The sequence below is a fragment of the Lithobates pipiens genome, unplaced genomic scaffold (genome assembly GCF_037356315.1).
Source record: "Lithobates pipiens isolate NorthernLeopardFrog02 unplaced genomic scaffold, aLitPip1_a1.2 Scaffold_18, whole genome shotgun sequence".
In the NCBI taxonomy this organism is placed as follows: Eukaryota; Metazoa; Chordata; class Amphibia; order Anura; family Ranidae; genus Lithobates; species Lithobates pipiens.
In genome coordinates this window covers 146,270,057-146,291,218 of record NW_027507758.1, presented here as the reverse complement: position 1 = coordinate 146,291,218, position 21,162 = coordinate 146,270,057, and the positions used below count along the sequence as shown (strand labels likewise).

Below are 21,162 nucleotides of genomic sequence, written 5' to 3'. Positions count from 1 at the left end.
TTTTTCCGTCTGAATTTCCGACGGAAAAAGTCTGATAGAGCCCACACATGATCGGATTTTCCGACAACATAATCTGATCTGACCTTTTCCGTCTGAAAATCCGACCATGTGTATGGGGCATTAGACTTACATAACCCTGTCCTGACCAGAAGTCCCTGATGTGTAGATCCCCAGACCAAATTCCGCAGCAGCAGTATTTGTTGATTAACCTAATAATATTTAATCGCTACTTTGCCTGACTAAACCCTTGTTTACATTGACTGCAGCTTTAAAATCGTGCGACTTTATCTGAATTTACACAATTTCAAAGCTGCATGTCAGTGTGCCTTCGGGTGGGACTTGGAAGACATCTGTGCGATTTCATGCACATATGTCTATGCAAGTCACACCCGAAATTGCCAAAAGTAGTACAGGAACTACTTTTTCAAATCGATGTGCCGCTGCAAAGTTGGCATCGCCCCGATTTGAACAGTGCGATTACCAGCAATAGGATGCGACTTGTCATGCGATTTGACCTGTCAAATCGCATGACAAGTCGTTCCAATGTGAATGACGGCTAAATCATTTTCAATTGATATGTTAAGAACATATTGGGCACAATGTTTAAATAAATATCCTGTTAAGATTAAATATTAAACGGGGACAAGTGAATTAAAAGTCTTTTTTATTTTTTTACTTGCACAATCATTATTATTATTATTTTTATTATTATTAATAATAATAATAATAATAATAATAATAATAATAATAATACAAACACTATACTGTCTTTTTTAAGAAAATATTTCTTTCTATGCATACTGTGAGTGCTCACAGAAAGCTGTTTACAAACAAAGCCATGTGATCGACTGACATAGCAATTGTATGATAGGGAACACTATGGCATTAAAGTTTCCCACAGGATTAGAATACATTGACACTCAGGATGCAATTAAACAAGTTCCCGTGCCTTCACTTAGGATATTATCCATAGCTTGCACTCCATGATTTAAAGTGGACTTGTGTCCAGACTATTCACACTAAAGTATTATGAATTATGAACATGCAAGCAGTAACAAGCACTTAAAATCAAGTCCTCATTCTTCTCTGTATCCATAAGAATTGTGGGGAAATTCATCTTCATAACACAAGCACAGAAACCTGAGTTCTTTACTCTCTTTTGTCTTTGAAGGGCAAAATCTTGGCAGAGTGCCAGTCCTCTAATCACACAACAAGTAACCCGAAACTTAACAAACTGATACTTCCTGCTTTCTTGTGATCTTTGAGAATGTATTACTTCACAGCAACTGGAGAGTTGTGTGTGGGGATGGGGGGCTTGTTTCCTTTACTGCTCGTAAAGAATATGTAAAGACCTTGGTGTCCATAGCCTGAGCACACTTAGACTTTGAAGTATCTACAGTATGTTTATAGTAAAATAAAAAAAAAGGTACATTCTGCACTTGTAGTGTTTTTGAAGAGACAGCGTTGTGGTGATTTTTTTTTTTGTGCCCACACTTTAAAGTGGAACTTTACTCTCAACATTGAATATTTTTAATCCTCATACTGCTAGCATTAGTAAATAGATAGAAAATATACCACATTTACTTGATTTAATTTTTTTTTTAATATTTCTTCAGTTACTTTCTGGTTTCCTGCCTTGGTAAATTATGTCATACATCTTAGGAGCCTTCAGGAGAGGAGGAGGGGTTTTCTCAGCTAAGAAAACTCTCCTGCATGCATGCATGCCTGAGCTAAGGGCAGGTTGATTCCAGGAAGTAAAGTAACATGGATAATTTTCCCTTACTCAAGATTGCCACGGACAGAAATGCTAGAGGAATAGGCATCCGCATGGAGGGGAAAGTGTCTACCCCTGGAGCAAGCTGTCCACACACCAGTGTTGCCAACCGCCCGTAAATTTACGGGCAGCCGGTAAATTTCAATCTGTTTTTGAGCTGCCTGTAAATGCCTGTTACGGACGGCAGCTTCTCATAAAAAATATGTCTGCTGGCCGACATCGGAACTGTGCTTGCGCAGTTCCAAAGCCTCCTGGGCTTGGGCAAGCTCTTACATGCTTGGCCATTTTCGGCCGACCGGGCGCATGTGCGGTGAGTTAATGGTGTAATGGTGCCACCTGGCGTCATTTTTTAATGGACAGCATTTGGTACTCGGCTGCCTGGGAGTCAGCAGCATATCAGAGCGGACATGCCTCTCGTCCCAGAGACCGGACCCCAGCTGGAGCCTGTGGGGACTCCCACCATCACCACGCCACTGTAAGCATGACCACACAGGGACCGGACCCCTGCACCATCCATGATGGATGGCGCAGGGGTCCGGTCTCCAGGACTCAATGTGGTTGTGCTCACAGTGGAGTGGTGGGAGAATCTCCAGAGCTATGGATCCATCTGTGGCTGCTGGAGGGAGACTCCCACCACTCCACTGTGTGCACAGCCACACTAAGTCCTGGAGACCATACCCCTGCACCATCCATCCATCCATGGCTGCTATAGTATGTGATGTCCTCATCCTCCAACCACCTCCTGTATCATGTCCGCAGCCTCCAACCACCTCCTGTATCATGTCCGTGCCTCCAACCACCTCCTGTATCATGTCCGCAGCCTTTAACCACCTCTTGTACCATGTCCACAGTCTCCAACCTTAAAATGATGCCCCCACTGAAAAAAGTTCTGCAGACGCCCATGGCTAGAGGGTTGTTTTTCAAAGTGATTTCTCAACAAAATAAAGCATAGAGACATAGATGGATGGGAGACTTTGATGAATTATATAGTGTTTTGGGTTTGTGGTGGTCAGATGTAGTGAAGATCCACTTTAAAGACTTTAAAAGGCTTGTATCTTGATAGACATGAAATAAGCCAATTCCGCCATCAGCATGGATCATCTTGTCACTCCAGCCCCAGCTGACATTGTTGATTACTTTAATCAGGCTAAGATCTAGAAGCGGCTTATCATTATCTTAAGATGCATTCAGACAGCAGGTACATAACTTTCTTTTGATATGGGAAGACATACTGTATGTGTCTCAGTTTTCAGTGTGTTCTGCTAATAATTTTTTATTTACATGTGACAACAAAACTGAGCTGGACTTCCAGGGGGAGAAAGTTTTTTGTTTTGTTTTTTTTGCTCAATGAATGTTTAATTTGATTTGTGATTAAAAAATAATACATACAGTGAAAGATAAGATGTATATTATACAATTTTGTAAACATGACATAGTTACCACAAATCCTAGTAACAAACAGAAGAGTAAAGCCCCGTACACACGATCGGAGTTTCTGACAACAAAACTGTGAAATTTTGTCCGAAGGGTGTTGGCTCAAACTTGTCTTGCTTACACACGGTCACAGTAGACGTACTACGTGGTTTTTCAGCTCTTTAGCGCCACCCTTTAGGCTCCTTCTGCTAATTTTGTGTTAGTAGAAGTTTGGTGAGTGTTGATTCGCGCTTTTCTTTTTGTTTTTTTCATTTAGCACTTTTCAGTTCTTTTTGAATGAATAATGATTTAATTTGCTATATTTCTATATTTTTGGATGCATAGAATGCACCTTTTGGTTAAGTTCTATTGGCAGATAGCATGTCTAATTTCTTTTTTTTTTTTAATGCACAATTAAAAAATTGTGGAGAATAATACTTGGCTATGTATTTTACTTCAAATGACAGTTTGGGAGTAGGCAGTTACATTTTAAAAAAATACAATGTAAAATTGACAAGGGTCACCAACATAGTTGTATCTTTGATCTTATAAATGAGGGGATAATGGTGTTGTGGTAACTTGCACAAATGAAAAAAAAAACAACAACATAATACTATTCTTAATATCACTAGAAAAAAAAAAGCCTTTGAAAATTTGTTTGCAATAACTCCATCAGTATCACCAGCAAAGCAGCTTCATTATTATCCCATTAAAAAAGAAGAGAATTGTGCGCTGCATTTGGAGATTTCATAATCTGCCACGTCACGAATGTTAATTCTCCATTACGAATGCAAGTTTACAAGACCGATCGCTTCTGCTTCCGAGCATGCATGTTTCCAATCATGTGTACACACGATCAGAAAATTAGACAACACACATTTGTTGGCGGAAAATTTGAAGACATGCTAGCCAACATTTTTTGGTGGAAAATCCGACAACAAATGTCCTTTGAACTTCCACACGGTAGGACTTACCGCCAACAAGCTTACGTCCAACATTTCCCGTCAAAAAATCTGATTGTGTGTACGCGGCATAAGATGCAACAGGGCAATCATCAATCTAATTTTATTGTGATCAGAAAGAAAGTATTGATTAGCATATAAGGAGAAAATAGGGTACAAAAAATACAAAGAATATAGTTAAAAATAGGTTAAATAAACCAAAAAAAATGCAATTTAATTCTCCAGGGAACTTTCTTTCACTAACAGAGTTTTACTTAACTTCAGTGGATGACTTAACAGCTAAATACATCTTACACCAGAACGCTATGTTTGATTTAACTATAAAAATGAGTTTGGGCCAGTGTGGTTTGAACAATTACTGTTTTGTTACTTTTTATTTTTTTATCCTGCTGCATACGGTAATGTGCTGGGTTTCGGCTGATTCCTTCTTGCTTCATTTGTATGGCTGGAAAGAAATCGAGCTGGTCATGTGTTAAATCAGCCATTCAGGTGCACCTTTGAATTTTTATCAGTTGATTCAAGTCATTGATTGATTAAACAAGGTGAAGAGGTGGGCAGATAACATCATGAGCTTCACTTGGACCAATTTGATACACTTACCAGGCGCTCTTCCGTGCACATCCAAAAATGTTCCTTTCCAGAGTTTGGAAAACAAAGTTATAAATTAGAGTTTTTTTTTCAAAACAATGAAATAACTGTTGTATAATATATAATATATGACATAACCATTTACAGTAAATAAAATTAACAATTAACAAGCATTGAATATTATGTTTTTGCTCTTCGTTCTAGTACTCAGCTTATGGAAATTTGTCACCAAGGCCTTCAATTTACAGGACACTTTCAGATGAAAGTATGTGCAGTAACCGTAGGGGGCATGCCTATGCCAGCTCCCATAGTTCAATAATTGATCAGATTTCAACAACTGATATATTGTTCAGCACGACACCCCCATACAGCAGTACACCTCCTATTCTGAATGATTTGAACACCGGCTTGGCAAATCTAAAAAGTATGTATTTTTCTAATATGCTATTAAAAATAGTTTTTAATGCTTATTTCACCTGTTTCAAAGTATGTATATGTATAGTGCTTAGAAAAATTATATATATTTCTTGTTTTATTTGTATTGTTATAATTAGCAGTCATCCTAGGTTGCAGCCTTTGGATCAGAACTCCAAATAGGACCCAAAAATTATTTTTGGGGTCCCCAGATTACTTATTTTCTAATAGTTTATTAGAAACAAATAGGTTATAGTAATTATTTTCTAATAAAATATATAATTTTTGATAGCATTGCATTTACAAAAACATGTTTACAGGGACCAAAACTGCAGTCATTTGGGCCATTTTGTTATTGTGTGTGCATTCCCTATAAGGGTCTTAGGACTCCCCATACTTTCTGAAATTCACTCTGGTCCAGAAAATAGCTTTCTAACTGTCTTCAGGGAGAAAACTGAAGACCCAGAATTTCGCAAGACATTGGATGGTTAAAAATTGTAATTTGGCCCGTGTGTATGGCACCTGTCCGACAGAAGCCGCCTTCTGTCAGATGAGCATGCTGGATAACCAGCAGCCAACTAACTCCCGATCAGCACTCTCTGCCAAGGAGAGCATGGATCAGATTGTTCTGGGGGGGTTTTCCCCTGTCAGAACACAATAGCTCAGTGAAGGGGATCACTATGCTAACTTCAGATAGTTAGTACAGCAGCTCCGACCAGAGCGAACAATTGAACGAAAAAAACCCTCATAGTGTGTACCAGGCTTAACCGGCCTTTTCTCACTTGGCAGCAAAGCCAATAAAGTTTTATTTTAGCAGTAAAAACTTAATTGTCTGGTGTTTATCATTCTCCCTCCGATATAGTGTGTAATAGGAGGCTTCTGTTATGGGCATAGGAGTTCTTTTTCACTTCAAAGGAGACCAAAAAGGGTCTAATTGTTGATGTTAGAATCAAGCACTTTCCATGTCATTCTCAGAGTATTTGTATCCATAGTCTTTCTTAAGTTATAGTTTTCAGTCTGTATAATATACTGTTTGTAAAATACAAAGCAAAAGCCAATAAAAACAATTGAACCATAAATGTTAGCCATTCATTTGGAAAATTTTAGTTTGGATCATTGTCCCATTGTATGATCCAATTCAAGCCAAACTGAATGGGAAGCTGTCAGAATTAGAAACATGGGAGCTTCCATTGCTGATTTGTTTAAGGTGTGTACCCATTGTGGCTTCATTATGAGTAACCAAGCATGTACAACAATACCAAGTCTCCAAAAAAACAATATGCATATGCTTGTTTCAGGCCAGTAACTTAACAATTAGTGAAGGAAGCATAATGGTGACAGCCCTAGAACAGGCACTTTCAAAAACAAGCCTTTGGCAACCATTATTTTTTTGCTCTATGGGGTTTCTTTTGAAGGTCTTTTGACAGATAACCTTGCTGTTTCCTAATAATTGTATAATGAGAGACTCACTGTAGGCACAATTATCTTCAAGACTACAGGTCCTGAAGCTGCAAAGTAATTTCAAATTATCACTGTTTCAATGCTTAGCATCTTGATTGGTATGAAGTTTTGAGGTGGCATTGTGTTTGGTTTTAAATGAAATGTGTTTCTTTTGATTTGTAATGCTATTTGTTTTCAATTTCTAATGCCCAAAGATAGTAGAGATTGTCAAATACACGTTTACTAATTTGAAAGACATGCTTCCCCTAAAATATCGGTGTTTTATGTGTTTTTTTTCTCTCACCTAGAAGATTGTTGGTTTTCTGATGGGTCACTGTCCGATAAGTCAAAACTTAATGATCCAGATTTAATTTCAGAATCAGCTGCAGGTTTGGATTGGCCCCGACTTGTAAATGCTGCCAGAGCCTTTGAAGGTAGTCAATTTTTTTTTTCTTTTTTTGTACAACTACTATACTGCCTGTTTTCATAAGTAAGGTCAAAGAACAGTGTTGCTTGCTTAAAAAAAAACAAAAAAAAAAAAAACTGATTCATACCGAATCCTCTGTGAATGTCCAGTTAACTTGTTTTTAAAGAGAGTGACTAGAGATGTTTTAAACCATGTTCTTCTTTATCATTCACATGATGATTTTTAGGTCTTCCTAGGTTTGAGGAAACCAGAATTTTGTTGTTAATGTGCATATTGCTGTATCTTCTAATCAATGGATGTTTCAAGTAAATGTTCTCTGGTGACTGTTGTAGCATAAGCAGTTAAGAATCAAGATGTACCTTGTACCCCTCCGGGAGTTATCCTCCACCTGGGTATAGACCTACAGGTATATCTCCCATAACAAGCTTTTAGTTTGAGCTGAGATCCTCCTGATTTGTGTAGCAGAGCTGTTATTAGCTGGACCTAAATAGTACCCAGATCAGGAATCTTAGGCTTTCCAGCTTAAGGTTACCCTTTGCCTCATTCATTGTGAGGTGTCTGTCCCTGGGAAACAGGCATCACTGACGTCATCCCTGGGAGCCTGGCGGCATAACATATACCTTGCAGTGGACAGGCACCAACTCAACATTGGTACTGCCCAAGCATCAAATGAAATTAGCAAAGCTAGAGGAAAAGTGGCAATCACCATTTCCATGTACGTGCAGGCGCCTCCAGTCTCCTACTTTCCAATGACGCTTATACAGTGCCACTGTGATTTGGTGCCTGTATGCTGCAAAGTTTATGCTACATTACCTTGCTCCTGTGGACAATGCTGGGGGTGTCCACGATAGAGAGGGAAGGTGATGGACAGACACTGAACTTTCAGTGGGTGAAACTAGAGGGCCAAAAGACAAGGTACAATATAATCTAAAGTAATACAGCTGCACTTATCTTGCACCCAGCAATCTGTGCATTACTTACTCCTGACCTGACCTCGGCACTCACTGTGTTATTTGCTCAAAACCTCTACTCTCCATGTGTTTACTGACTCCTGATCTCTGCTCACTGTGTGCTACCTATTGTCTGACCAATGCAATCTGTGCAATACTTACTCCTCTCCTGACCTCTGCAATCTTTGCTTTACTTACTTACAAGGGGTTGGTATGGTACAGGAGAGCTGAAAGGTAAATTTACCTGAATAAATAAATGAGAGTGAAGAACAGTATAGTACATTGAGCAATAAGATCAAAGGAAATGGTAACAATTTGCCTCCATCAACATTTTTGGTTGTCAAATATCCAAGCAAGCATTTGTGGAGAAAAAGATCTGTTTTGACTCAGATTTGATCTTTTTCCATTGCTCTTAATGAAATTAAAGCCCACTAGGCCCTGCTTAAACCTCTGCTCAGGGTTACACTAATTTAGTCCTGCTAGAATTGGGCCCCTTACAGTGGAATGCCCAATTAGATAGAATAAAATGGCAACCCAAGGTCTTTCACTTGTTTCCCCAAGCAGTACCTCAGTGACTAGCAAAAGGGTCCCCCCCCCCCAGTGGCAGCTGGTGCTCAAAATTTTTGGGGGGTACAAACAAACTGAAAAATTCTAAATCAATTGCAGCCTCACTGTGCCATCAAACGCAGCCACTGTGCTCATTAAATGCAGCCACTGTTCCATCATATACAGTCACTTCCCATCAATTGCAGCCACTGTACCATCAAACACACCCACTGTGCCAAATGCAGCCACTGTGCCCATCAATTGCCACCACTGTGCCATCAAACGCAGCCACTGTGCCCATCAATTGCCACGACTGTGCCCATCAAATGCAGCCACAGTGCCATATCAAATGCTCCCACTGTGCCATCAAATGCTACCACTGTGCCCCATCAAATATAGCTACTGTACCTATCATATGCAGCCACTGTGCCCATCTTATGCAGTCACTGTGCCCCATCAAATGCAGCAACTGTGCAGCATCAAATGTAGCCTCACCGTGCCCCATCTAATGCAGCCTCACTGTGCCCCATGTAATGCAGCCTCACTGTGCCCCATCTAATGCAGCCTCACTGTGCCCCATCAAATGCAGCCCTGAGCCTCAATTACTTACCTTACAAGCAGCTCCGCTCAGGTTGTGCGCTCCATTGAGCGGATGACAAGTAACCTCTTAACTTGAACAACTAATACTAAGGGCGGAAGCTGCTAGGCGCTTTGGATTGCGCCACAAAGCAGGCCAAAAGCCTGCAAATGAAGCGCCCCATCTGCAGTCTTGTGATTGCATTGACGTGGTGCTTCCCATAGTGCACTGTGTCTGACGCCTGAACACAGTGCACTTAAAGATCATTTTTTTCTATTTTTTTTAAAGGTACTTTAAAAAAAAATTGTGACTGCTGGGTGGGGGAGCAGTGCCCGTGTGCTCCCTATGGACTGGCCACCACTGCTCCTCCCCCTCAGCCTGATCTTGGCAGCTTTAACAGGTGCTGATACCTGGAAAATAAGATGACAATATAGCTGGAACACTGGTTGTTCTGAAACACTGGAGCATTCTGGCCTTCCTCCCTGTATCAGCAGCACACAATACAGCACATGGGCTCTGTAGCAGCCAGCTTCTCCAAGGAGTGACAAATACATCATGCATACAGCATACAGCCTCTAGTAAAACAGCACACATTGCTTTGGGAATCCTAAAGCAATAATTATAGTTGCACAGCAACTATGTCTCAACTGCAAGTCCCAAGTCCTCTCTCTGTCTCTTTCTGCAGCAGCAAGTTCCAGCACGATGGTGGTCAAGGTTGCAGCAGGAACCCAGCAGAACAGTGCACAGCAGCAGCAGCAGTCCCTAAGCCCCTTTCTTCAGGGCTATAACAGCTGGCAGCACACTCCATCCAGTTCTGAGTTAGCCAAACACAGCACTTCCTAAGGCATCCCACACAAAGATGAGGGTGTTGGTTCAGTAGACACTCACTGGGTACTCCCCTCTCTCCACACAGGTCCCAGCCAACTGTCTGTACCTCCCACCTTCCGATGGACCGGGTAAAAAATCTACTGGCAAAACAGATTCCTCCTTGGCCCAACTAGCCAGTCAGGTTCCTTTCATCCCTGGGTAGCTGGGGCCAGCAGTCCAGGTTGCAACAGCAGCTTATCAATGTCCTCCATGTCCTGCTCTCTTTCTGTGCTGTAAAAATACACATTTTTGCTGCATCCATCTTCAGCACTGCTGGGCAGGGTTTAAGGAACATCGCTACAAAATCATAGACAAAATAGATTTTAAAAAATGGTTAGAGTTCCTAAGCATAAAACAACAAATAAGACTAAAAGTTTCTATGGATAAAAGAACACATAAAAAGTAAATGTGTATAATCTCCCTAAAAATTGCATTAGAATCATTGTTGTCAACCTCCTGCATCATTTTTTACTGACATAACATAGAAAATTTACAGATGGAGCACATTTTTTACTGACAACCTGAAAAATGACAGAACTCGTAATAAAAAGGAAGACAATATTTAAACAGTATAAACACAATATGAAAACACTGACAATACCCATAATAAGTAATTTGACTGGTTTATACTTTTTACTGATGGTTGGCTGATTAGAATCAACATAAGGATAAGCGAATCAAAATATATATAAAAATTAAGAAATCTCTTTTACTATCTTGCTTATCCAGATCCAACATTTCTCTCCATGCACTTAGAATTTACATTAAAAAAATCAGTTTAATTGTGTAGAAGGTCTTCAGTTAGTTTGAAAAGATGAAGTGTGGGCTATGTCTGACATATTGGGAATTATATACAGATATCCACTGGCCAAATATCAACTCAGTCCTCTGTGAATATTGAACCCAGCAGACTAACTTACTTATCTCTAATTATGAGTAACAAGGAGTATGTATGACTAAAGCCAGCCATACATAGATTTATCATCTGGTTATTGTCACAATGCCAGATCCATGGGTTCTAATCCCCACTTAAATGATTCCAGGCTCTGTTTTCCTAAAAAAAAAAAGATACCGTAATTTGGAAGTTTAACTTCATGCTGATTAATGTTGATATGGAACATACATTTCCACTTTTCTATTTACACGTACATTACTCAGACATTACCGGAAATGCATAGATTTGTTGCAACACAATCAAAACTTAGTAGTGCTTGGCTAGCCTGAATCACAGTTAAAACTAAACATCAGGCAGATGTAAAAGAAACAAATGAATACGGCTGTGGATTCCTTATAGTCTATAACTTTTACAGAGAAAGGGGATGTCATCTGTTTGTACAGTGTGATGAGGCTGCATAAATATCTGGATGAAATACCAATTTTTAGGCCATATAAACTGCTCTTTTTCATTCATGCATTTCATTCATGTATTTAGCTGCTTGCCTAAAGTTCTGCTTTAGTAGATTGTCAAGGATTGAAATGGAATTCCTGCTTAAATATTCTTAAAAATGCCCCCCTCATGCTACCTACCCTGTGTAAAAAAAAATACTTACCTTTTTTTGTCCGCTTTGGTCCAGTCACATGATCCCACAGCTCCTGTGTTCTATCGAGAAGTGCCCGCTATCGAGAAGTGCCCGGGACGAACGGTGCATGCGCCGTACAGAACAACACAACAGCTGATTTTACGATCAGCTGTTGTGATGGCGAGACGGCGCATGCGCTCAATACGGGAGATTGTGCCTTGAGCTGGCAAAGCGGGTTTATGTCGGCGAGGGGTGGATTTGTACAAGTTGGGGCGGATTTATAAATGATGGCCAGTGCTGCAAAGATGGGGGTGGAATTTTTAACAGCTTCCCGACGCCTCATGCAGATATAATGCTCCAGAAGGGCACGTACAGGCAGATTAATGTACCTGTACATTGCCCTTTAAGCCCTTGCACACATGGTCGGAGATTCCGACGGAATGTGTCCGATTGGACCGATTTGTCAGATATTCCGCCTGTGTGTGGTCTACATCGGACTGTTGGATACTCCGACGGACCAAGTTTTCCAACTTGTTGGTAAAATTTTCCGACAAAATGCTCCGATCGGACATACTCCGATCATTTGTAGAGAATTCCGATCGGACAAAGTGCCACGCATGCTCAGATCAAATTCCTACACCAAAGCTATTGGCTACTAGCGTGAACGTAGTCCTGTCCTAACGAAATAATGTCATCATGTCGGATTTTCCGACAACTTTGTCCGACCGTGTGTATGCAACAGTTTCGGACAAAATCCGATGGATTTGGTTGTCGGAATCTCAGACCGTGTGTACAAGGGCTAAGAGGCAGCTTGTGGGCGCGTGCCTACCAGGAGCTCCGTGAACGTGATCGCGGGTCCCGCGGGGATACCCGTGATTGTCTCACGGAGAGGAAGAACGGGGAAATGCTAATGTAAACAAGCATTTCCCTGTTCTGCCTAATGACACTGACACTGATCACAGCTCCCTGTGATTGGAAGCGGTGATCAGTGTCATGTCACACACAGCCCCCCCTCTCACAGTTAGAATCACTCCCTAGGACACACTTAACCCCTACAGCGCCACCTAGTGGTTAACCCCTTCACTGCCAGTCACATTTACACAGTAATCAATAGACATGTGCACACTGAAATATTTCATTTCGGAATTTCGTTTTTGTCCGAAAAATTAATTTATTTAGTTACTCCCGAAATTCGTTTTTATTTATTTAGTTTCATTGAAAAAAAAATGCATTCTTCCGAAAATCCGAAATAATTAAGGTTGAATCTGTCATTAAAGGCTAATGGTGTCTGTCGAATGTTCTAAGAAGATTCGACGGAGCAGCTACACTGTACGATGCCGCAATCGTACATTTCCGGTCGAGTGTTCCACCTACAAGCTATAGTAGAATTCTAGTGTTGTATGACACTAGCAATAATTATATATATTAATTATTATTACTAGTCAACCAAAATTAGAATTCTTCTATAGCCTATGGGCAGAGCATTTGACCATAAATGTCCACTCGCATTGACTGCTTCGTCGGATCTTCATGTCAAATCTTTTTTCTTTATGTCGAATAATCTTGGACTAATAGAGGCAGGTTAGGCAAATTCGACCTTTTTTGCTATTGTCTCTATAATGTTGAATGTTTTCTCTCTTTGTTGTATCTTTTCTCTCTGTGTAGAATAATTCTGGACTAATAGAGCTAAGGTTAGGCACATTTGACCACAGGTCCGATGGACACAGATTGCTATTGTCAGTGTCATGTTGAATCTCCTATCTATATCGAACTGTTGTCACAAGGAAAATGAAAATAAAGCATTTGTTTATGTCGTATCTTTCGGTTTTCAGATTCTGAGCGTTCGTTATCGTTTGTTAAAACTATAGAGAAAATACCCGAAATTCAGACGAAAATGCATTCGGACAAAAACGAATGCACATGTCTAGTAATCAATGCATTTTTAATTGCGCTGATCACTGTATAAATGTGAATGGTCCCAAAATCGCGCCAAAAGTGTCCGATGTGTCCGCCATAATGTTGCAGTCCTGCTAAAAATCGCTGATTGATGCCATTACTAGTAAAAAAAAAAAATTAATAATAAAAATGCCATAAAACTATCCCCTATTTTTGCTTATTGCGATTTTTTTATTTTTTTTACCAAAAATATGTAGAAGAATATGTATCGGCCTAAACTGAGGAAAAAAATTGTGTTTTTATATATTTTTTGGAGATATTTATTATATCAAAAAGTAAAAAATAATGCGTTTTTCAAAATTGTCACTATTTTTTTGTTTATAGCGCAAAAAATAAAAGGTGATCAAAGAGGTGATCAAATATCATGAAAAGAAAGTTCTATTTGTGGGGAAAAAAAGGACGTAAATTTTGTTTGGGAGCCACGTCGCCTGGCCGCGCAGTTGTCAGTTAAAGCAACACAGTGCCGAATCGCAAAAAGTGCTCTGATCTTTGGCCAGCCAAATGGTCCGGGGCTTAAGTGGTTAAAGATGACCAGTGCTGCAAGACTTTTTTTGCTATTCTTCCTGGACGCTTGCAGGGCATGTTTAGTCAACTGAAGGGCGGGTTTTTCTATATTGATGGGCGGGTTTGCAGGCCGTATTTAGCTAGCTAACACAAGCCATTTGCCACAGTATCAGTGCCGATTTGTTGCAGCTTCATTGCAGGACCCTCTAATTTGCACATAGTTTCAAAATGATTTTTTTTCAGCACTGGTCATCGTTAAAAATTCCACCCCCATCTTTGCAGCACTGGCCATCATTTATAAATCCGCCCCCAACATGTACAAAAATGCCCCTTACCGACATGAACGCGCCTTGGCAGCGAGAGGCACGATCTGACAGAAAAATTTCTGTCGGCTATTGTGCACAGGCACTGATGGTAAAATCAGCTGTAGTGCTGTTCCATACGGCGCATGCGCAGTACATTCAGGGCACTTCTTGATAGCGGGTACTATCCGACAGAACACCAGCTCCCCTGTGTCAATGAGCAGTGGCTACAGGGAGAGGAGGAAACCCCAACAAAAACTATGTCACAGCCAATGAGTGACATCATTGTCAAGCACTCCTTGTCACAGGGGAGCCGAAGCTGTGGGATCATGTGACCAGGACAGAGCAGGCTAGGGTAGACTGAGTAGGTAGCTGGGGGAGGTAAGGCACATTTTAAGAATAGTTAGTGTCAGGCAGGAATTCCACATTAAGTCTCTGACTGATTGTTCTTCTCTGACAGTACTTGCCATTAGTTTAGTTAGTAAGACTGAACACATTTTGCTCTAAACTGTCTGCACGGCATACAAGAGCAAATTCTCAAAGGTTTCATTATAGGCTGTCTATAGAAGCAACGTGACCTACCATCTGTAGTGTCCATACAAGAGACATATTTGCAAGACTTTAAATTATTGTATTGTGGATTGATATTCTAGTATGTTAGTGTTACAGAGTTTGTTGGGATAGAATTGTCTGCTTTTGTTATTAAGGTGTCTGTTTTTGTTTGATTTTCCTATATTAGCCGAAGAGTTCACTGTTTTCGCCCTGACTGCTTTTTCGACAGCTATGACAGCTTTTGTCTTCATTCCAATGCTTTGCTTGATAGAGGCTTATTTTCATAGCTCACTTGTAGGAAAGAAAAAGGACACAATTTTATAACAATTAAATAATTAAAATTATTTAAATATAATATAAATAATTAATTATCAAACCAAGCTCCGTGAGCTAGTTGCTAAAATACAGTACAGATTAATGGAAAGTCCTGTCCTGTAGTGAGTGTTTTTTGTGTACTCTAGTCTAGTGAGTGTTTAACCACTTAAGGACCGAGCCTCTTTCTGAGATTTGGTGTTTACAAGTTAAAAACTGTTTTTTTTTGCTAGAAAGTTACTTAGAACCCCTAAACATTATATATATTTTTTTCTAACACCCTAGAGAATAAAATGGCGGTCGTTGCAATACTTTCTGTCACACCGTCTTACATGCGCACTTGTTTTGGAAAAAAATACACTTCTTTGAGTCAAAAAAATAATACGACGGTAAAGTTAGACAATTTTGTTTTATATTGGGAAAGATAATGTTACGCCGAGTAAATTGATACCCAACATGTCACGCTTCAAAATTGCGCCCGCTCGTGGAATGGCAACAAACTTTTGCCCTTAACCACTTCCCGACCAGCGCACGACGATGTACGTCGACAGAATGGCACGGGCCGGGAAAAATGATGGTTTGTCCAAATGAAATTGCCGCCCTGCCATCGTGTGCGCGCGTGCTGGTCGGGTCCCGATCACCGTGGGGATCGTCTCACAGGGAAGCTGAACAGGGAGATGCAGAAGTAAACAGCATCTCCCCGTTCTGTCTAGCAACAAGTGACACTAATCTCTGCTCTATGTGATTGGAGCAGAGATCAGTGTTCACTAACACATACAGCCCAGCCCCCCAGAGTTAGTAACACTCCCCTAGGACACACTTAACCCCTACACTGCCACCCCCTGGTTAACCCCTTCACTGTCAGTGTCATTTACACAGGAATCAGTGCATTTGTATAGCGCTGATTGCTGTATAAATGACAATGGTCCCAAAAATGTGTCAAAAATGTCCGATGTGTCCGCCATAATGTCGCAGTCACAATAAAAATCGCTGATCGCCGCCATTACTAGTAAAAAAAAAATTATTAAGAAAAATGCCATAAAACTATCCCCTATTTTGTAAACGCTATCAATTTTGTGCAAACCAATCAATAATCGCTTATTGCGATTTTTCTTGCCAAATGTAGAAGAATATGTATCGGCCTAAATTATTATATTATTATATAATTATATATATATTTTTGGGGGATATTCATTATAGCAAAAAAAGTAAAAAATAATGCTTTTTTTCCACAATTGTCGCTCTTTTTTTGTTTATAGTGCAAAAAATAAAAACCGCAGAGGTGATCAAATACCACCAAAAGAAGCTCTATTTGTGGGAGAAAAAGGATGTCAATTTTTTTCGGGAGCCACGTCGCACAACCGTGCAATTCTCAGTTAAAGCGTCGCAGTGCCATATAGCAAAAAGTAGTCTGGTCTTAAGGACCAAATGGTCCGGGCTGAACGCGGTTAAAAATCTCCATAAGCAACATTTACATTTTTTTATGGGTTGCATGTTTCAAGTTACAGAGGAGGTCTATGGCTAGAATTATTGCCCTTACTCTACCAATCATGGCGATACCTCACATGTGTGGTTTAAACCCCCGTTTTCATATGTGGGTGCTGCTCACGTATGCGTTCGCTTTTGCGGGCACATTTAATATTTTTTTTCTTATTTATTTTACCTTTTATTTTTTATTTTTACACTGTTCTTTTAAAAAAAAATGTGTTTCTTTTATTCGTAAAATGCAATAAGAAAATTATGCACTAAAATGCAATAATAAAAAAATAAAAAATGAATGTCATTTAAAAAAAAAATGTTGCTTTAAGAGCTATGGGCAGAAGTGACATTTTGACGTTGCTTCCGTCCTACAATGGTATGGAGATGGGTGGGCTATCTTCCCCTCACTCATCTTAATACCAAGCCAGGAAGAGGACCCGATCGCTTCCGCTGCTACCAACTGTTACAGTAAGCAGCAGGGGGCACAGGAGAGCAGAGGGAGGGGGGCCCTCTCACACCGCCGATAAAACTGATCTCACGGTGAATCCACTGCAGAGACCACTTTTATCTGAAACCGGACCGCTCACTGAAGAAAAGGATACTGGGGTTATGGTAGCTAGCTACTGCCATAACAACGATATCCCTCTTCAAACTGCTGACGTATATTGGCATGAGCCGGTCTGGAAGAGGTTAAATTGGATCATTATAACTTCAGATTAAGGGGAAATTCTGTGTATCATCCAGCCCCAAGCGTTATTTACTAAAATTGGACAGTGTAAAATCTGGTGCAGCTCTGCATAGAAACCAATCAGTGCCCAGGTTTTATTGTTAAAACTTAAAGTGATTGTAAAGTCTCGTTTTGTTTTCTATTAAAATAATAAACATATCATACTTACCTGCTCTGTGCAGTGGTTTTGTGCAGGGCAGTTCAGATCCTCCTCTTCTCGGGTCCCTCACCGGCACTCCTGGCCCCTTCCTTCTGTTGAGTGCCCCCACAGCAAGCAGCTTGGAGGCACCAGAGCCAAGCTGCAGCTCCCTGTGTCCACTCAGACACCCCCCCCCCCCCCGATCGGCTAACTGACTCCGATTGACAGTAGCGGGAGCAAATGGCGCCACTGCTGTGTCTCGGCCAATCAGGAGGGAGAGTCCCGGAAGGCCCGAAGCACTCGTGGACATCGCTGGATAGAGATGGGGCTCGGGCAACCATTAGGGGGGCTGCTGCACACATAGAATGCATTAAGATCAAAAAAATTACAATCAATTTAATTGAACAAGCTGAAGATAGAAGTTGATAGTAAATCTCCCCCTATGCCTTACTTCACATTCAGGTGACTAGAAAAACATCTTAAACATTAAAGAACAAGTCCAGATAAATCTAACCAGCTACTACAGTACTTTCTGTATCATGACCTGGACACATTAAATCTTAAAGGGGTTGTAAACCTTCGTGTTTATTCACCTTAATGCATCCTTCTGTCATGCAGCAGCCCCCCAGACCCCTGTTTTACTTGTCTGAACCCATTCTTTCTCGCCCCGGGGACGAGCACACCAGTTCTAGCCGGTGTCTCATGCCCTGATTGGATAGATTTATAGCAGCGCAGCCATTGGCTCCAGCTGCTGTCAATCAAATCCAATGAAGTGGGTGCCAGGGGGTGGGGGCGAGTCCTGCTGTCTGTGTCAATAGACGCTGCAGCAGGACACAGGAATGTGCCTGCACGGGTGTCCTGAAGGAAAGCGCTTTTGCGATGGGGCACTCGGGAAGAGGAGAAGCCACGAGTGTCACTGAGGGACACCAAAAGAGGAGGATCATGACCACTCTGTGCAAAACCAAATGTACAGAGGAGGCAAATATGATGTTTGTTATTTAAAAAAAAAAAAAAAAACTAGGGTTTTAGTAACCCTTTAAAGTGGTAGGAAATTACAACTTTGCATTCTTTTGTGAGTGTTTCTAGAACATGTATGCTTGATTGTGTTCAAATAAAACATTCTTCTGATTAAAAATAAAAATAAAAATGTGGTTGTAAACCCTCCAATATACCCAGTGAAGTGAACAGCCTCAGAGATTAAACAAATCCTCCAACATAGATTTTACTGGTTTATCTGCAGTCTTCTCTTCCCTATACCCATTCAAAAGGGCAGAAACGTGTTAAAATCTTTCTTCATCTGTCAGCAGCACACAGGAGGGGGTGGAGAGGCTGCATTAGCATTCTGTGAGAGCTGATTGGAGGAAAGGCACACACCCCCCTCCACACAGCAGAACTGTGTTCTGAATAGACAAGCTGTCTGCTGAGCTCCCTCCTAACACAAATGTATCTCATGTGTCAGGAAAACTTCTCGGATGTGACTCATGGTGATAACAGAGGAACAAAGCACCAGAGAGAAATTACACTTAGAGCTTTGGAGAGAGATATGTAAATACTACAGATATATGTGCTTTGCTCAGATTCCATGACTGAGGTTTACAATCACTTAGTAGAATTGCAGGATATACCTAACTAACTTTAAAAATGTACAAGAGGTACTAAACATTCCCCATTTTATTTAAAAAAAAACATTTTTTTTTGCTTTGTTTTTTGATCACCTATTATTTCTTGACTCTGAACAAGAGGGGATTTCTGAAATCTTAAGGGACACTGTCACTTTAATGGAAAAGTGACAGTTTCTCCTGCTTGCCCTTTATCCAGGCCCGCATCTCCACCAAAATGTTAGGAATTTGTTTCATGGTAGAAATTGAAGAATCCTTAGTTAGTACAATACTTCAAGAAAAGTTGTTTATTCTTCAGAAAAATAAGCAAAGACAAGACTTATATAATGACAGCTGTTAACATATGGTAAGGAAACAGAGGAAGAGGTATCAGATGTTACATTCTCCTCTGTAGTGTAGGGTTCCTTCCCTCTCTTCCACCATAGCCATTCAACCCTCTTGGATTCTTATACTGTTTCATAATGTTATGTCAACATTTCACTAGAGTAACACCCAGTCTTGAATATATTCTTATATGGCTTCAGTCTATAGGCACTTTGCATAACTCCACCCATTGTCCTGGCATAGTAACTCAGAATAGAAGTACCTCCACAGCAAAATTACTTTTCTCTGTCCTCTTGTCAGTAACCTTCAGAATTTATCACTACAATTACATTATAACATTGATTTGTTTCATATATTTTTCAGAAACTTTTATCACTTAAAATAATAATAAAATCAAAATCTCTAACACCCACCTACCCAGTAAGGTATACTCAACAACTCATCCTTCTTTGCCCCTTCCTCCTTTCCCAGTCCATCAGAGCCCATTATTCTGTTGCTCCAAGGGAGCGAGGCTTCCCGCTATGGAGGCACATGTGACTTCCCCTATTTGAAAGTGATTGGGTCTGCCTGTACACCATCATGATGGGGAGCAGTAACATTATCCACCCAGGTGAACTCTAACAACACTGCAGTGGGTAGATGGTGAGTAAGGGTGGATTAGTGAGCGTACCTTGCTGGGGCGCCCTGCCCTGCCCTGAATGGGCAAGTGTCCGTGTGTTTAAAGTGGAAGTAAACCCATCGATTTAAACAATTAAAAAAAAAGGCATGCTGGGAATGCTAACTGCACATTGGCTGTGCTCTCATCCAAACTATCAAACCATCCAATGGCTGGTGTCATAATGAATCACATGTGCAGCACTATAGCAGTTGAAGATTAAAGAGAGGCAGGATGGCAGCTTCCTTGGCTGAAAACGATAGGGGAGTTTACTTCCACTTTAAATCCTTCATCACATTCAATAGGTGCTTTTGCACTAGGAAGAAATGCTGCTCTTTTTCTTGTCCCAAATAAAATTGAATATTCAATAAAGATTTATATGGTGAATATTATGAATTCCTAATTATAGCAATGCAGTAACAAATTTTCGTTTTCCTCATCATAGAGGCAAACCCTTATGAGGGAAATAAAAGGGTAAAGAAACAAGTCAGTCCCTAAATGAGCTTTGTGGAGGCAGAAAACTGCATCACTTTCCTACTGTGCTTCCTTTTTGTACAGACTTTGTGAATCTGAATAATAGACAAATTAGTATTCGATCGGTTTGCAGCTGCTGAACTTGCCATCCCAGAAGAAAATAGGAGGTTTAACTGAAAAATCCAAAGAAAAAAAATATATATATGCTAATAGGGTAGTGTTTCCAGCATTTCTACAAATGTTGTCACCCTGTAGCAGATCGGCTCGTAGGAAATCTCAAAATATGGCATCAAATTTTCATTTTTTTCGCTGACATCAAGGCTATAATAATGAACACTAGCACACACTTTAAACTGTACAGCTAAGCTTCAAACTCATTACTTCCAGGAGCTGTGCAGTATCTTCTAGCAAGGATGAACTGTCCTTGAGTAGCAAAGATGCTTGGTTAGCATACAGTTTATCTGAAATATAAATGCCGCTGTTTGAAAAAGGATAAACAAAACAAAAACGAAACTGCAGCCAAACCTTTTCTTCTGTTTCGAGTAGGTTGACGAAGATTTTATTGTATTGTGGCCTTCCCCTTGCATTCTTTTGCATCACTTCCCCCGGGGTTCCCAAATCTTAAAAATAAATAAAATAAA

At 40.4% G+C, this 21,162-nt stretch overlaps 1 protein-coding gene across 2 annotated transcripts in view; it reads left to right on the top strand.

The window, feature by feature from the left end:
• Positions 1-21,162, top strand: part of SIPA1L2 (signal induced proliferation associated 1 like 2) — a 329,734-nt gene that overhangs the window by 281,423 nt on the left and 27,149 nt on the right. Inside the window, exons 17-18 of one of the 2 annotated variants that reach the window (XM_077486232.1) lie at positions 4,942-5,161; positions 6,969-7,025. In XM_077486232.1, the coding sequence (XP_077342358.1) occupies positions 4,942-5,161; positions 6,969-7,025 (277 nt within the window). Of the gene's footprint in view, positions 1-4,941; positions 5,162-6,899; positions 7,026-21,162 lie in introns of both variants that reach the window. The other variant, XM_077486231.1, reaches the window with a different exon arrangement.